This window comes from Gopherus flavomarginatus, chromosome 1, assembly GCF_025201925.1.
Source record: "Gopherus flavomarginatus isolate rGopFla2 chromosome 1, rGopFla2.mat.asm, whole genome shotgun sequence".
Classification (NCBI taxonomy): Eukaryota; Metazoa; Chordata; order Testudines; family Testudinidae; genus Gopherus; species Gopherus flavomarginatus.
Genome location: NC_066617.1, coordinates 302,777,905 through 302,796,387, shown reverse-complemented (window position 1 = coordinate 302,796,387; position 18,483 = coordinate 302,777,905). Strand labels below are relative to the sequence as shown.

At 41.7% G+C, this 18,483-nt stretch overlaps 1 protein-coding gene across 2 annotated transcripts in view; it reads left to right on the top strand.

The window, feature by feature from the left end:
- Positions 1 to 18,483, top strand: part of TDRD3 (tudor domain containing 3) — a 287,845-nt gene that overhangs the window by 152,324 nt on the left and 117,038 nt on the right. For both annotated transcript variants that reach the window (XM_050948387.1, XM_050948388.1), the window contains one exon: positions 17,410 to 17,481. In XM_050948387.1, the coding sequence (XP_050804344.1) occupies positions 17,410 to 17,481 (72 nt within the window). The remainder of the gene's footprint in view (positions 1 to 17,409; positions 17,482 to 18,483) is intronic.

Sequence of the window (18,483 nt, the reverse complement as noted above, 5' to 3'; positions counted from 1 at the left end):
TTACAGAAATTGTGGAGCACACAACAAGCAGCAATAACAATGAGGATATTGGTTTTGCTGAGGTCTGAGTGAGTCATTAAACTGCACCAGCGATCCGCTCAAACGTCCAAATGCATACTCTACTACCATTCTGACTTGCTCAGCCTATAGTTGAACAGCTCCTTACTACTGTTCAGGGTACCTGTGTACGGCTTCATGAACCAGGGCATTAAGGGGTAAGCTGGGTCCCCAAGGATAACTATAGGCATTTCAACATCTCCAACAGTTATTTTCTGGTCTTGGAAATAAATCCCTTCTTGCAGCTGTTAAAACAGACCAGAGTTTCTGAAGATGCAAGCATCATGAACCTTTCCCAGCCATCCCACGATAACATTAGTGAAACGTCCCTTGTGATCCACCAGTGCTTGCAGCATCATTGAAAAGTACCCCTTGCAGTTTATGTACTGGCTGCCTTGGTGATCCGGTATCAAGATAGGGATATGGGTTCTGTCTATTGCCCCACCACAGTTAGGGAATCCCATTGCAGCAAAGCCATCTGCTATGACCTGCACATTTCCCAGAGTCACTACCTTTGATAGCAGCAGCTCAGTGTTTGCGTTGGCTACTTGCATGACAGCAACCCCCACAGTAGATTTGCCCACTTCAAATTGAATCCCGACTGACTGGTAGCTGTCTGGCGTTGCAAGCTTCCAGAGGGCTATCGCCACTTGCTCTCATCTTGGTAGTCTTACGGTTCAGTGCAGGGGAAAGCAGGTCACAAAGTTCCATTAAAGTGCCCTTATGCATGCAAAAGTTTCGGAGCCACTGGGGATCTCATCTCAGATCTGCAACACTATGCGATCCCACCAATCTGTGCTTGTTTTCCGGGCCCAGAAACGGCTTTCCGCGACATGAACCTGCCTCATTAACACCATGATGTCCACATTGCCGGGGCCCGTGCTTTGAGAGAAGTCCTCATCACTGCCGTCGCCTCCTCGCCTGATTTTTCAGCTTCCGGTTCTGCATATACTGCATGATAATGCGTGAGATGTTTACAATGCTCATAACTGCTGCGGTGAGCTGAATGGGCTCCATGCTTGCCGTGCTGTGGCATGTGCACGGAAAAAAGGCACGAAATGATTGTCTGCAGTTGATCTCATGGAGGGAGGGGTGACTAACGACTGTAGCTATCCCACAGTTCCCGCAGTCTCTGCCAACCATTTGAATTCTGGGTTGCGCTCCCAGTGCCTGATGGGTCAAAAACATTGTTGTGGGTGGTTCTGGGTACATGGTTCTGGGTACATGCCATCAGCCTCCTCTCCCTTCCCCCCCATTTCTCGCCTTTTTTCCTGGGTTACCCGTGTGCGGGGGGGGGGGGGTAGGAGGGCACTGATGACATGTACTCAGAACCACCTGCGACAATGTTTTTGCCCCATCAGGCATTGGGATCTCAACTCAGAATTTCAATGGGGGGTGGAGGTAGCAGGAACTGTGGGATAGCTACCACAGTGCAACCCTCTGAAAGTTGACACTAGTCTTGATACTGTGGACGCACGCCGCTGACTTAATGCGCTTAGTGGGGACACACAGAAACGACAGTATAAAATCAATTTCTAAAAAAACGACTTCTATTAAATCAAACTAATTTTGTAGTGTAGATATATCCATAACTGGGTTATAAACCGTTTCAGGGTTTTAAAGTAGATTGAAATTCAACTGTGATGTCAGGTAGGTCCAGGAGGCTGTAATTACATTGAAAACAAAAACACAATAAGTTCATTTGTCAATGTTGCATTAAACTTTATAGTCAAACCTTTCATTCTATACGTATTGCTGTTGATAAATTATGTAGTTATTTTTTTGACTGCACTTTGGTTCATTATGACATATATTCAAGAGGACATATAACCAATGTTAGTCAGGTTTATTACTCTAAACTGGGGGTTCTCAAACTTCATTGCACCGTGACCCCCTTCTGGCAACAAAGTTACTATATGACCCTGGGTAGGGGCAGAGCCTAAGCCCTGCCACCCTAGTCTTTACTACCCTATGTTGCCTCAGGCTCCTTCAGATGGAATAGGATTGGATATGAGGTTCAACGAGATTAAAATAGTTAGAGACATAAAGGGTAACAAGAAAACATTCTACAAATACATTAGAAGCAAGAGGAAGACCAAGGGCAGGGTAGGCCCATTACTCAATGAGGTGTGCGTGGGGGGGAAACAATAACAGAAAATGTGGACATGACAGATGTGCTAAATGACTTTTTTTGTTTCTGTTTTCACCAAAAAGTTTCGTAGCCATTGGACATCTAACTTACTTAATACCAATGAAAATGAGGTAGGATAAGAGGCTAAAATAAGGAAAGAACAAATTAAAAATTATTTAGACAATTTTAAATGTCTTCAAGTCACCAAAGCCTGATGAAATACATCCTAAAATACTCAAGGAGCTGACTGAGGAGATATCTGAGCCATTAGTGTTTATTTTCGAAAAGTCATGGAAGATGGGTGATATTCCACAGGATTAGAAAAGGGCAAAGATATTGCCAGTCCATAAAAGGGGAATAAAGACAACCAGGGGAATTACAGGCCAGTCAGTTTAACTTGAGTAACTGGAAAGATAATGGAGAAAATAATCAATTTGCAAACACCTAGAAGATAATAAGGTGATAGGTAACAGTCAGCATGGATTTTTGAAGAACAAGTCACGTCAAACCAACCTAATAGAAATGAAAAAAAAAAAAAAAGGTGATCTGGACAAATACAGACATCTGTAGTATGCAGAGTCTTGGGAAAATTTTGGAGGAAAAAGTAGTCAAGGACATCGAGGTCAGTGGTAATTGGGACAAAATACAACATGGTTTTACAAAAGGTAGATCATGCCAAACCAACCTGATCTCCTTCTTTGAGAAAGTAACAGATTTTTTAGACAAAGGAAATGCAGTGGATCTAATTTATCTCTATTTCAGTAAGCCATTTGATATGGTTCCACATGGGGAATTATTAGCTACATTGGAAAAGATGGGGATTAATATGAAAATTGAAAGGTAGATAAGGAACTGGTTAAAGGGGAGACTACAACGGGTCATACTGAAAAGTGAACTGTCAGGCTGGAGGGAGGTTACTAGTGGAGTTCCTCAGGGATCGGTTTTGAGGCTTATCTTATTTAATCTTTTTATTACTGACCGTGGCACAAAAAGTGGAAATGTGCTAATATAATTTGCACATGACTCAAAGTTGGGAGGTGTTGCCAATACAGCAAAGGACTGGGATATCATACAGGAAGATCTGGATGACCTTGTAAACTGGAGTAATAGTAATAGGGTGAAATTTAATAGTGAAAAGTGCAAGGTCACACATTTAGGAATTAATAACAAGAACTATTGATATAAGCTGGGGAGGCATCAGTTGGAAGTAACAGAGGAGGAGAAGGACCTCGGAGTATTGGTTGATGACTGGATGACTATGAGCCACCAATGTGATATGGCCGTGAGAAAAGCTGATGCGGTCTTGGGATGCATCAGGCGAGGTATTTTCAGTGAGGATGGCCCACATGCAGTCCTGTCACATGCAGCAGCTGAGAGAGGGTAGAGTTTGCTCAGTTGCTTCGTGGAGGTGGTGTATATACAGTGTTGTCAACACTGGGAGCTGAGAGAGGCTGGAGCATACTCATTGAGGATGGGATCTTCTGAGAATTTAGCTGCTAAAATCAAAGTGTGTTGTGTGAATATAAGAACATAACATAAGAATGCCATACTGGGTCAGACCAAAGATCCATCTAGCCCAGTATTCTATCTTCTGACAGTGACCAATGCCAGGTGCTTCAGAGGGAATGAACAGAACTGATCAAGTGATCCATCTCCTGTCTTCCATTCCCAGCTTATGTGAATTGTGATTCTCTTCCTTCCAGTCCTTTCCCACCCCTCCACCCCAAGGCTAGCAACTTGGCCAAATGTGGACACATTTTCATAAGGGCAACAAAAACTATATATGTGACAGGAGATCACATCCTGTCAAATTTCAGTTCCCAACTTCAAAGCCTGTGTGAGCTAGAGGTGTTCAAAGAGAAGATCTCAAATATTTTATCATGGACAAAACTGTTAGTTTCCCTAGCTTTGTTCTTGGAAGTGATTGAACCATTTTTGCTGAAAATTTGTGGAAGAATTCAGTCTGAGGCGGACACTTTTCAGCCCAAATGGTTAACGGGAAGTGTTAGGCAACTTCAATAGGTGGCACTACCAGTTCTGCCGATAATTAATAAATTAATTTTGACTTGTACATTTTCTTAACTGGATAAAAGGTATCTATTAATAAAAATGTTACATGCTTTTTATAATATTTGCTTTCTTCATATGTAAAGAAACAAGTTCAAAGTATTTCTTTGAGAAAATTAGGATGGGACTTTCAAATGCAGACTCTTTTGAAAATTGTACCCTTAATTCAAATATAAAACCTTTCTTTCCAGAATTGTGTTGTTTACGTTTAAACTTCCTTGTTCCTGCTGTTATGCCCGCTGTTCGTTAACTCAGAGTTTCATTCACCTTTGCCATATTGTTTCCCCTATATGCCATTCTCACTATTTGTGCCGTTTTGGCCAACTCCATCTTGTTTTAAAACAAGCTGCAACAGTTTTATCTCGGTTGCCATCATTTTCTCTTGGTGTCCATGTTCTGTGAGAAAGGGTGCCTCTATCGCACTTGATCTCAGATGAGTTCAAAACATGTCTTGCCTTCAGAGAAAAGTGTTGTTCTCGCCCCAGTCTTCACCTTAATAAAGATAAATCCCTGATGTTACTGCTGTCTATCAGTTGTCCTCACATACTGAAGACATACAACATTTCCACAATCTTAAATTAATTCTCAAATTTCCTTCATGACTTTCATATATTTATTTCACTCCCTCAGACCTCTGTCGGTAAATGTATAGTACTCCGTTATCTACTAGCCTTTTAAACTGAAAATAAGCCGTCCTTCCTTTTATATGTTTTCTGACTCTTCCTGTCCCCTCTCTCGTATTTATTTTTAACTTTTATTTTTATTTTCATTTATATGAAGTCTCCATTGTAGCATGAGAAAAATTATCTTGTTTGGTAATAGTAGAATAAAACAGGAGTGCAGCATTTAAAAAAACTTTGAAGTGGCATCATGAACTATCGTACACATCTTGTTTGATCTCCTTTTATTTATTGTTCTTCTTTGTATTTGTTCTTAAATGCTATTTAATTCTGGGTTCTTAAGAGCTGTTTAATTCTGGGTTCTTGTATTGCTCAGAAACACAACAATTTAATGCTCTTTGTTTCCGTAGTTCCACATTTTAATGTGTTTTCAAGTGTGAATATGGAAAGCTGCTGAAACTCCTCTTACTTTTAGTTTCCTTAATCTTCAGGTAATGATATAAAGAAAAAGGAAAAAAATGTTCTTTATGCATGGGAAGAATTAGATCATAGAATATCAGGGTTGGAATCTAGTCCAGTCCTCTGCTCAGAGCAGGACCAATCCCCAGACAGATTTTTGGCCCAGATCCCTAAATGACCCCCTCAAGGATTGAATTCACAAGCCTGGGTTTAGCGGGCCGATGCTCAAACCACTGAGCTACATTCTGTAAGTTTAAAAACTTACATTGAATCCCTCACAGTCTTTTCCCCAAGTTGGTGTAAATTTCTATGTTTATGATTATTATACATAATCACAGTGTAATATATATTCTATTTATTGGATTATTTTTTAACATGAGGACTAACAATGAAAATTTGATAGCTGTCTGTTGTCTTCTGTATGTCACCATTTTGATGTCACTCGAGCTATATTGTAGCGAAGTTTAATATATGCCCTTCTGCTTTGCTTTTTTAGTGTGTAAAAACCCATCACAGGAGCATATTTTCCTATACAAAAGTTCCCCAGTTCTTCCACAGCCATCCCAGTGGCCCTGTTAGATTCTTTACTGAGGAGGATATAGTCCACATGTGTAAATAAATACATTGTGTAATCACTGGCCATCTGCAGATTTTCTGATATCTGTGATATCGTTACTACAATGATGAAAGAGCCACACGACAAGAGAAACTTTGAAAGGGCTTAATTTGTACACAATAAATGGAAATCTCAGCAGTGGTGAAGTGTTCTGGAAATGCAGGAGCTCTTGGTCAGCCTTTTGAAACAAATAGGAAGTTGATTTTGCTGAGGAGAGAAAATAGGAAAAACATTTGTCAAAATGCAGTACTGAATTTTCTATACATTCAGCTTGATCAAAACCTCTTCTCTCTTTCAACTCTTTCATCTGTACATTTGTTGTACAGCACCCCATGGCATGGTTTTATTATTAGTCATAGACACTGAGCTCAAAAAAGTAAAATCCATATGCAGGTAAGATAAGAAAACATTATTAATATACTTAGATTGTAAGAGCTGTGGGAAGGGTCCCTTTTTGAGGTGTGTGTGTATGATGCGCAGCACAGTGGGTCTTCTGTCTCTGATTAGGGCCTTTAGGTGCTACTTTACTAATTTTCAACAGGAAAATGCCTTCAGCCTTCGAAAGAAAGTGGCCTGGGTCTTTCCAGCTCCTTGCTTTTCCATACCCAACCTGCGCTGCTTGTTGTCATAGCCAGAGATATAAGCAGACAGGCACATAGGGCTTCGACTGTCCTTTATTGAAATAATAATACTCTGATTAGGTCAAACTAGAAGATTATAAGGTCTCTTCTGGCTTTAATACCTATGGAAATTCTGCAAATAACTCTTTCTGTATGAAGTGTATACTCTATAATAACCCAACCTGAATTTTGGATTTTTTCCTCCAAATGAACACAGCTCCAGAAACCGAAGCAGCTAGAAGCTAGTCCAGTGTGTTTATTTTCTAATGAGAGCAAGAACTACTTGTATCTTTAGCTCATATGCCTGCAAGGGTGAGGGAGTGGAGGAGAGAGATTATTTTCTTTATCCCCTTGTAAGCAGGAGAAAGGTCCAGCAGTTAGAACACGTGTTTAGGAAGTAGGAGACATGGGTTCAGTTGCCTTCTTTGTCATAGACTTTCTGTGTGACCTTGGGCAAGTCACTTAGCCTCTCTGTGCCTCAGTTCCCAATCTGTAAAATGGAAATAATAATGCTTCACCTACCGAGATGTTGGGAGTACATACTTGAAAGATTATAAAGCACTTTGAGATCTACCAGTGAAAAGCACTGCAGTATAATTAGTTATCAGAATTCCCTTTATCCAAAAATCCTAGGTATCTGAATCCACAGTGCGTCCCCCATGTAACCCTATGCTAATTAATCACTTCGTAATATCTTAATTAGCCTATTAGGGCACATGTGCTGTATTTGGAAGCAAGCTTCCCAGCCTTGGTCCACAGACTTGTTCTAGCAAGGCTCATGATAGCACTCTAAAAATAGTTGTGTACACAGTACTTTGACATTGCATTTTGGGCTGGCGAACAGGCTCTCAAGCCTACCTCTTCCCAGGCCTCAGAGCCTGAACTTCAGCCTGAGCTGCAATGTTTAAATAGCAGTTTTTAGAGTGCAAGCACAAGCCGTGCTCGAGTCTGTGGATCCAGGTTGGGAGACTCATTCCAAGATGAAGTGTACATATACCTGTAGGGCAGGGGTGGGCAAACCTTTTGGCCTGAGGGCCACATCTGGGTATGGAAATGATATGATAGACTATGAATGCTCATGAAATTGGGATTTGGGTGTGGGAAGAGGTGCGGGCTCCAGGGTGGGGCAATAAATGAGTTCAGGGTGCGAGAGGGGACTGTACACAATAAATGGAAATCTCAGCAGAGGGGACTCTGGGCTGGGGGTGTGGGGTTGGGCTGGAGATGATGGGTTTGAGGTGTAGGAGGGTGCTCTGGGCTGGGACCGAGGGGTTCAGAGGGCTTGAGGGGGATCAGGGCTGGGGTAGGGGGTTGAGGCACTGGGGGTGGCTTAGGGGTGCAGGCTCTGGGCGGCGCTTACCTCAAGTGGCTCCCAGAAGCAGCGGCATGTCGCTCCTACAGGGCCAAGCAGCACTGCTGTGCGCTGCCTCGTCTGCAGGTGCTGCCCCTGCACATCCCATTGGCTGTGGTTTCCAGCTAATGGGAGCTGCCGGGGTGGCACTTGAGGCGGGGACAGCATGCGGAGCAGAGTCCCCGGACTGCCTCTGCATGTAAGAGCTGGAGAGGGGACATACCTCTTGTTCTGGGAGCCATGCAGAGTAGCCCCCGACCCTGCTCCCCGGCTGGAGCTCCGGAGAGGGGCAAACCCCAGACCCTGCTCTGCAGCAGGAGTTTGAGGGCCGGATTAAAGTGGCTGGATGCGGCCTACGGGCTGTAGTTTGCTCACCCTGCCTTACCGCCTATTAGCACTAATTTATGGGTTTGTATTTGTATAGGGTCTTGAGCAGTTACCTGCGGTTCCTGAGACATAATGCTCTTGCAACAGCTTTCTAGGACTACATAAGTGAAACTGCAGTGCAAAATAGAACGTCTGTTTATCTGAACACATGGTTATCAGAGAGTTTTGGATATCCCCCAGGGCAATCAGATAAACGGAAGCCTACTGTATATAAGAAATAGGTATTATTATATTTATTAAGGTAACAGGAAAATGCAGAGGAATAAAAGATGGCTGAAGGGTGCATGTCTTCTATCTATTGTGTATACCAGGGGTCAGCAACTTCTGGCATGCGGCTTGCCAGGGTAAGTACCCTGGCGGGCTGGGCCAGTTTGTTTACCTGCTGTGTCCGCAGGTTTGGCCGTGGTTCACCATCCCAGACCAATGGGGGCAGTGGAAAGTGGTGCGGGCGAGGAATGTGCTGGCTGTGGCTTCCCGCAGCCCCCATTGGCCTGGGACGGCAGATCACGGCCAGTGGGAGCTGCGATCGGTCGAACCTGCTGATGTGGCAGGTAAACAAACTGGCCAGACCTGCCAGGGTGCTTACCCTGGCGAGCTGCGTGCCAGAGGTTGCTGACCCCTGATGTATACTTTCAAGTTAGAAAAATAAGTTGGGGTTACGGGAGTGAAGGAGGAAAAAAAACTTGTCTCCTTTGGGATGATGTGTTGAACAGCTCACAAACCCGTAACAGGAAAACAAGTCCCTGTTCTGAAGAGATTACAGTCTAAGGCCTGGTCTACACTCGGAGTGGGTGGGGGGATATCGATCTAACATACGCAACTTCAGCTACAAGAATAGCGAGCTGAAGTCGACGTATCTTAGATTGACTTACTTCGCATACTCCCGGCATGGGATCGACGGCTGCCACTCCCCCGTCGACTCCGCTTCCGCCTCTCACCCTGGTGGAGTTCGAGTCGACGAGGAGTGCGTTCGGGGATCGATGTATCGCATCTAGACGAGACGCAATACATCGATCCCCGATAGATTGATCATTACCTGCCGATCCGGTGAGCAGTGCAGACGTACCCTGAGTAAACAAAACAGTGAGAGATGAAGGAAGGGATCTGAACAAGGTAAGTTTGGCATGTGTTTTGATGGATGTGCTCTTTTTAATAATTTTTTTAATGAAATTTTCTATTACCTTTTTTCCTCCTTGTGATAGCACGACAATCTTCATCACCTGTATGGAGTGGCTCACAACTGTGAGTGCTTACCTCAGGGCAGACTGTGAGAAAACAGAAATAATTAGACATGCAATAACATATAGTAGACAGTGTTACAAAGGAAACATTTACCTTGCTGTGCTATAAAAACCTCTCGTCATCTTATGTTCTAGAAAATTGTTGCAATTTCAGGATGTTAAAGTAAATGTTATGGTAAGATAAATCTTCTCCTTTAAAAATTGAATATATAATAATTGGACATCAGTGAGGTATATGACGACTACAGAGGCTTACCTCTGATAGTCATCTAAGTAACTTGGAACAAAAGGCAGAATTATGAAGTAGCTCCTAATATAAAGAAGCACAAGTTTCAAATACATAAAGGAATGAATATTTTCTTCCTAGCATGTGAAATTGCACACAGATAAACAACGAGGAACATTGTTTCATTCTGTCATTGATAGTTTAGTGGATTTTATAAAGTATTATGTATATAAGTACATGTCAATTTTTTAATCAAAATGATCTCTCCTGCTTCTGTCATCCAAAACAATTTCCTTTCCTAGTTGTTTATAGGTGGCTGTATCTGTGCATATTAATTTCCAGCCTCTGGTGATCCACTTTTTTCCTAATGGTAGGAATGTGACATTGAATTTAATATTCCGTTTAGTGGGAGGATATAAATCTTAAACTAATCTCTGACTAGAGAAGATAAACTTCCAGGTTCAAAGATGTTGGAAAGATGCTAGAAATATTTTCAAAAAGTTATTGTTTTATATTACATACTATAATACATACTATTCAGTGGTGATGTCTTGGGGTTAAATCAGGAAATGTCAGACCCCAGAGTGAAAGTTGGCTGAGCAGCAGTATCATGGGCTCAGTACTTAAGTGTTTACTTCTCTGAGTGATTTGCTACTTTCAAATGCTTCTAGATGAAATAGTCTTGAGGAATACTAGTAGCTTTTATTTTGATCAAACAAATCAGTAATTGTGTTTTTCACTGCAAGTGGACTCCTATAGGAAGCAAATAATTTGGCAATTGCATATAGTGAGTTATTTGGTATGTCATGTAATCCAGAAATGCTGTTGTTACTTGACAGTGTTCTAAAAAAGTATGTCAGATTTAACCTTGAGGGTACTTTTAGAAGTCTTTGTAATTATGGTCCAAAAATCTGCACTTATGCTATATTCAGAATACTGTCAGGGAGAAGTCATTTTATTTTTTCAGCAATGGAGTTGTGTTTTTGAGCTACTGTTGACTGCCTTCCTGTTCCACCCATGTGACTTGCAAGGTCCTGGCTTCATTAATAATCAGATATAGAGGATGGTTCATATGGATGCTAGTAAATTCTGCTTTAGGTGATGACATTTGATGAGCCTGTATATATTATATCATATAGACAGAGAACTTCATAATAACAAAGAAGTGGGGGAGTGAGGGGCTGTATAATGGGTAGGTGGCATGAAAACTGCTAAACAGATATAAGCCTCTCCTTTCATTGTATGAATGTATTGGAGTGTTCTTTAATAATTATTAATCTCAATGGAATAATCCAAGCACAGCTGGTAGGGTGAAGGAGCTCCAATTAAACATTTTGAATTTTTTTTGAAAAATAAGTTGTAGTAGCTCTTTTAGGAACAAATGCAGATACTGGCTTTTTTCATGTGATGTCCCTGTTGTATTCCACTGAAGGGTTATGCACGTGCACCATGTGCCCAGAGTCGGAGCTTTTGAAAATAGTACTGTTCGGCAGTCCACGCATGTGCCGCCTTGGGCTTTTGCCTGAGGTGATAAAGAACACGTCAGGCTGCTGGCATCTCCAGTTCCTTTTTACTGCCACATGGTCCAAGTTGGAGCTTCTACTCTTCTATCATTCATGTGAGCCAATTTCCAAAATTTTACAAAAATACCCTTAGTACCATCCATACACCAATGCCCATCCTTCCTTCCCCCCTTTGGGGGCCACTTCCAACTCTTTCTGCCAGCATGGAAAGCCATAACAATGGACAAGTGGGTCCTAGATATTATCTAGGGTGGCTATGTCATAGAGTTGACAGTGGTGCCCCTATCTCGCCCTTTTCCTCAGTCCACATGCATGCAACACCTACGCAATGACCTCCTCCACCTAGAGGTTGACTCTCTATTGCAGAGGGAAACTATGGAACTAATCTCAGTCCCCTTTCAGAGAACAGGGTTCTACTTGAGCTACTTCCTAGTCCCGCCCAGAAAATGGAGGATGGAAACTGATATTGTATCTTTGATGCCTCATCTGTTCGATTTCCAAACCAAGATTCTTCATGGTCACACTTGCAACAATCATTCCCTCCCTAGAAAAAGGCATGTGGTTTACGGCTCTTGATATACACCTGATACACAGAAGGTTCCTGAGGTTCAAGGTGGGACTTCAACATTTTCAGTACAGGGTATTGTACACCAGTATTCACCAAAAGTTTTCTCAGTGGCAGCTTATCTCAGACGTCAGAGGATCCTCATTTTTCCTTATCTGGATGATTGCTGATAGCATCACAGTCCAAAGAAGAGACACAGGAATCAACGTCCCAACTACTTCTGCTCTTCTTCTCTCTGGGGGCCAAAGTCAACATCGAATAATCAACTTTACACTGTAACACAATCCCTGGAGTTCATAGGAACTTGCATAGATGAGACTTCCACGCAAACATCTACCATGGGAAAGATTCCAGACAATAAGGAAACTAATTACTTTGGTGACTTCCAATCTTTCCTATGGCCAAAATATGCCTCACTTTCTTGGGACATATGACGACCTGCACATAGGTCATGCCCTTCCCTCACCTTCATCTGTAACACCTTCAACTCTGGCTACAAAGGGTTTACTCCTCTATGCATCAACCTATTCACACTCTGGTCTGTATGCCGCCAGAATTCTCTCGTCATTACAATGGTGGATGAACCCACTATTAGTCTGCTCAGGAAGGACCTTCCTCCCATCTTCAACCACCATGACTATCATCATGGATGCATCCCTCATGGGCTAGGGTGCCCACATGGATGACTGCATGACACAAAGCACCTGAACAACATAGGAGGTCCAGACACACATAAACATATTGGAACTCCGGGCAGTATGCAAAGTTTGCCAGACGTTTTTGCCAGCCATCCAGGACTGACATGTACTTGTCACATCAAACAACACTGCTATGGTCTTCTATATAAACAAGCAAGGGGGAACAAAATCCCAAGCTCTGTGTATGGAAGCTATATGCCTGTGGGAATGGTGCATTGCGTACCACACTATTTTGACAGCAACCTAACTGACGGGCACCCAAAATGTGATTGCTTATACTCTCCCAAAAACTTTGCAACCCACCACAAATGGAAATTGCATGACTCTGTAATCGCGGATATCTTTGGCCGATGGGACATCCCACAACACCACCAAATACAGCCAGTATTGTTCAAGAGGAGGAATTGGAGCCCAGTCATAAGGGAATGCCCTCATCATCGATTGGTCAGACAGCATGAACTCTGCTTTCCTCTCCTTAGCCCACCTAGCATGAGTAATCCATAAGATCAGATGAAAGAAAGCAACAACCATTCTGATCTCCTTCTTCTGGCCACGCCAATTTTACCTCCTGTTTCTCCTCTGCATTTCAAAGCTCCCTTCACTCATGCTTTGGACGTTCCTGGAGCTACTGACTCAACACAATAGTATGTTCAGACTCCCCAACCTGCACACTGTTCAACTGGTGGCTTGATTTTTGGATGGACATCGTCACTAGCTCAGGAGTGCTCTCTGGCAGGGCATGATGTCCTTTCAAGTAGCAGGAAAGATTCCGCAAGATGCTTGTATTGAGCCAAATGGATGCATTTCACTTCCTGGGCTATGTGACAGGGCCTTGTCTCCAAAGTGGCATCCCACTACTCTTGGTGTATTTACTCTTTCTGAAGGACTCAGGGCTGGCCCTCAATTCCATCAAGGTGCAACCAGCTGCCATTAGCACTTTTCGCCCACCGGTGGATGGCCAATCAATTTTTGAACACTCCCTACTTGTATGATCCTGGAAGGGCCTTTTTTGAAAATACCTTCCTGTTCAGCCTATGGGACCGTAACCTAGTCCTCATCTCATTGACGACCACCACCTTTGAACCTATGTTCTCCTGCTTGCTATCTCTGTTTTATGAATGTTACTTTCCTCATCACCATTACGCTGTCTAGGAAGCTTGGCAAACTGGGAGCCATGGTGGCTAATCCTCTCTTCATGACTTTCTATAAAGACAAGGTTTCTCTCTGCCTTCACCCCAGGTTCCTACCTCAGGTGATTTCCCAATTCCACTTCAATCAAGCCATACATTTACCTACCTCTGAACAGTACTGCTTTCAAAAGCTCCGGCTCCTGATGCATGCCGAAAGCGCAGAACCCCTCAGTGGAATACAGATAGGGACCTAACATCTCAAAGAATATCCAGTTACAGATAGGCAACTTTGTTTTTAAAATAATTGTGTGTGTTGTCAGTCTGGTATTCCATATATGCAGGACGGAGTTACATCAATTTCCAAAGTAAGTTCCATAATGGAGCAGATATATTTCTTCCAATATTCTACCCATTACAATAGACAATATTGCATACTTCAGATGAGAGTCAGAGTCCTATATTTCACTTAATTGTGAAGTTATTTACCATTGGTGTGGTATTTCTTTTTGTTCCCAGAAGATCATCTTAATCAGAATTAATTATAGTATTTATAGTCCTTGTAATTGTATCTTTACTAATGTAACACATGAACTATTTTTATTCCTATAAATGAATAGTCCTTTTATGAATCTCACTAAATTTATTTACTTCAGTGATATCTCTTGGATCAGTTCTTTTCACAGTCACTCCTTATTGCCTAGATTTATTAGAGCACTGAAATAAGTGCTTAACATTTAGCATGTTCTTTAGTGCTTTCATGAATAGGAATGCTTTCCTGAATCAAGCCCATAAGAATAAGGGGAAAATGGCTAATTCCTATTCCTTGATATTGTGTAGGATTATCATCACTATTAAAAGCACTGTTGCAATTCACCCCAGAAGTGGCTGCATTGCTCTGAGGATGAAATTAAATATTTTATATAGATTATAATTTTTAGACACTTATGAAAGGCCCCATATAAATCACTTTTATGCAAGATACTATGTAATTTTCTTTTTACTGTTTTAAATTATTTTAGTCTTATGGCTTTCAAAGCCTTGTTATTTTTGTGTTCTTGGAAAGGGCATATAGGAATGTCCAGTTATGTTAGATATTATGTTCAGGGGCGGCTCCAGGCCCCAGCACGCCAAGCGCTTGCTTGGGGCGGCAAGCCGTGGGGGGCGCTCTGCTGGCGCTGTGAGGGCGGCAGGCAGACTGCCCTCAGCGGTTTACCTGCGGAGGGGCCGCAGAACCAGTGAACTGTCCACAGGCAAGCCAGGGAAGGCAGCCTGCCTGCCGTGCTTGAGGCTGCAAATTTCCTAGAGCCGCCCCTGATTATGTTGATGAGAGCATAGTGTAAACATCTATATAGGTACTGTTTATTGGTATATGTCTATTATTTCTTCTCATGGTCCTTTTCAAACTAAGTAGTCTTTTAAATCTCTCATTTTATGAAAACAGTTCTTTTCCTGAAATCATTTATACATTTGCCCCTTTTCTGGAGCTTTCTTGTTTCTGCTAAGTTTGCAGCTGAGTATGTTCAAGCCTCTGCCATAATTTATTTGGAAGTAGGGAGAAGGTGGGGCTGTATAAGGCTATGTCTTCACTTAAAATGCAACAGCGCGTCAGTGTAGACACTCACTACAGTGTCAGTAGGAATTTCCCCATCACTATAGGTAATCCATCTCCCTGAAAGGCGGAGGTAGCTAGGTCAGTGGAAGAATTCTTCCATCAACCTAATGCTGTCTGCAACAAGGGTTAGGTCAACATAGCTGTATCTCTCAAAACTGTGAATTTTTCAAACCCTTGAGAGATGTAGCTGTGGTGATGTAACTTTTTCTGTGTAGACTAACCCTATTACTTTGCGCACAGTAATGTCTTCCACTCAAGGATCTCAAAGCACTTTACACATATTAACTCGCAAACTCAATGAGGTAGATAGTATTTTCATTTTAATGATGGGCAAACTGAAATACAAAGAAGTTATGACTTCTCCAAGTTTATATGGTGAGGCTCGGTCTACACCAGGGGTCAGCAACCTCTGACACATGGCCCACCAGGGTAAGCACCCTGGTGGGCCAAGCCAGTTTGTTTAACGTTGGTAGGTTTGGCCCATCGCGGCTCCCACTGTCCGCGGTTCACCTTCCCAGGCCAGTGGGGGTGGCAGGAAGCCGCGGCTAGCACATCCTTCACCTGCGCTGCTTCCCACCGCCCCCATTGGCCTGGGACAGCGAACTGCGGCCAGTGGGAGCCGCGATCAGCCGAACCTACCGATGCGGCAAGTAAACAAACTGGCCCGGCCCGCCAGGATGCTTACCCTGGCAAGCCGCGTGCCAGAGGTTGCCGACCCCCGGTCTACACTATGACTTTCTGCTGGCATAGCTATTACAGCTAGGTGAAATTTTTCAAACAAGTAGTCTGTTCTCTGAAAAATGCAGTTTTGGTTGACCCAAAATTAATCTTCTCTCTGTCTGATTCAGAGACGCGATTTGAATCCACACGTTCTTCCACCTAGCTGAGTGTCTTAATCATCAGGCTATAGAGTTGTTCTCACTGTCTGTCTTTGGCCGAGTATAAATATATAAGTATTATATATTATAAATATATAAGTATTTATATAAAGTGGAATAGCATCAACAGAATGGCCTGGATCCTTCAATGAGCTCTGCACAGAGAAGCCCCTTTTGTACATTGTACCAAGTACGTTGTCAGAACTAAATGAATAATTATACTAATAAATGCTTATTCTTAATGTAAGTGTTAGAATCATAGAGTTTAAGGCCAGAAGGGACCACAAGATCATGTAGTTTGACCTCCTACATAGGACAGGACACCAAAATCACACAGAACCCCACACTAAACTCAACAACCTAAATTAGATCAAAGTAGTATAGTAGTGATTATAGTACTGATTTCTAAATATTTTTTTTTGAATTAATGAAAGTGAAATAACTGACTGCTTCAGATTACATTATTTCATATTCTTTCATTAACGTTTGGTGCTTACCCTAACAACATCTACAAACTGCTCAGTTTATATTAATTTATTGTTCTAGCTAACGTACAGAAAATAATTATCAAGAATGTAATTCTTCTGTTAATGAACACCCTGCTACTGCTAGTTGGTGCAGTAAAATAAATACCCTTTCCTGCAAGCGTTCCCTGTTCAAGTAGACAACTTTTTCTTTTTAGATGGCATGCTGAAGATCAGCTAATGTATGCATAGCTTGGAAGCTACATTAGTGTCAATTTGTATTTCCCACTAGAGTCTTTCCTTCCTGAAATTAGGTATGGGTTGGTGTTGAACTTGAGAGTGAAGAGGTGATAAGTTAGACATCTAGTATGATTATGTTTTCATAAATCTACATCAGAGGGCTAGCAGGGAGGTATATTAGCTGTCACTCGTTTCATATTCTAGTTTCATCTCTCTATTTTAGGATATAGTGCACAGGTTGTTACTGAATGACTAGCTAATTCTATGTTGTGAAGGACTTTGCTTTTGAAAAAAACTTACCTTCTCTAAGTGATATTGATATTAAAGGGCCTTTCCTGTTTGAGATTCATTACTCAAGTTTAATGCTCGATAAAAGACATAAAGCAAACATTTTTATAGTCTTCAGGAATTTTTTATCTTGCTATTTCCATTAACTTCCCAAAATACCAGGACGTTTGTCAGATAACCTTGGCATGTTTTCATTTGCAAGTTGTTAATCAAAAGCTATTTTTTAAATTTTACAGAGTTTATCAAAACACAATAGAAGTAACATTGGAACAGAAGGTGGACCACCCCCTTTTGTGCCTTTTGGGCAGGTATAGTAGCTTTATTTACTTTTGACCTTGGTATAGGTGTAATCAGGATTAATATTTTGTAAAATAATTTAAAACAATAAGTAGAAGTTCTGTTGTTAGAACGGAAGTGTGAAATCTTCATTTTAATACATTCTTTTTGATGTTTCTATAGAGCATACTTTTTTACATTTTTTCATAATGTTAGTTAAATGTTCCTCAGTATGCCAAATTGATACTTTAGATAACTGGGAACATTGCTGACTCCAACACCTCATAGATTTCAAATTATGATCAAAATTGTCTCTCTACAATTAAAAAAAAATAAAATCCCCAAACACCCTGAAAATAACTTAAAATGCAATCTAATGGCTTATGAAAGTGTGTGTGAGGGAAAGAGAGATTACTTTTCAGTATATTTGACCTTGGTAGATTGAAGTCAGGGGTGTCAGACTCTGATCCTTTATAAGTAACTGAAACGTTTTGCCATGGACATCATGGCAAATATCAAGGTTAACATTCAATGCATTGTCCAAGATAATACAGGCTGTGGACAATGAGGGAATTGTGTATTATTTTTATGACTATCATATGCCCTGCAGTTATCTATGATATTAATCTGCCTAACTGCCAGGAGTTAAATCAAAAGAGACCGTTAAGGGAGAAACCAATAGGAAATGAAACAATGACACATATGAGCATCCTGGAGAAAACAAAGGAAAAGCTTTTTATGGGAATACCCCAACTGACTCATCCAGGCTAGGATGGTTTACTCTTAGGCTGAGCCTAAGATCAAAGGGAATCCTAAATTTAAGAAAAAATGCTGTCCTTGGGAAAGAGGAGTGTAAGAGTGGGTTGTAAGCACATGGAAACTGACATCCAGATTGGCATAGAGATGGGGAGTATGCTGTGAGCAGGATAGGCTCTCTGATGAGAGTAAGCTGTACCTCTCAGAGCTACTAATAGGCTAAATTTTTAGAAGGAAGAGCACATCTACAGCATTCATTTTATTAACTCATTTAGGAA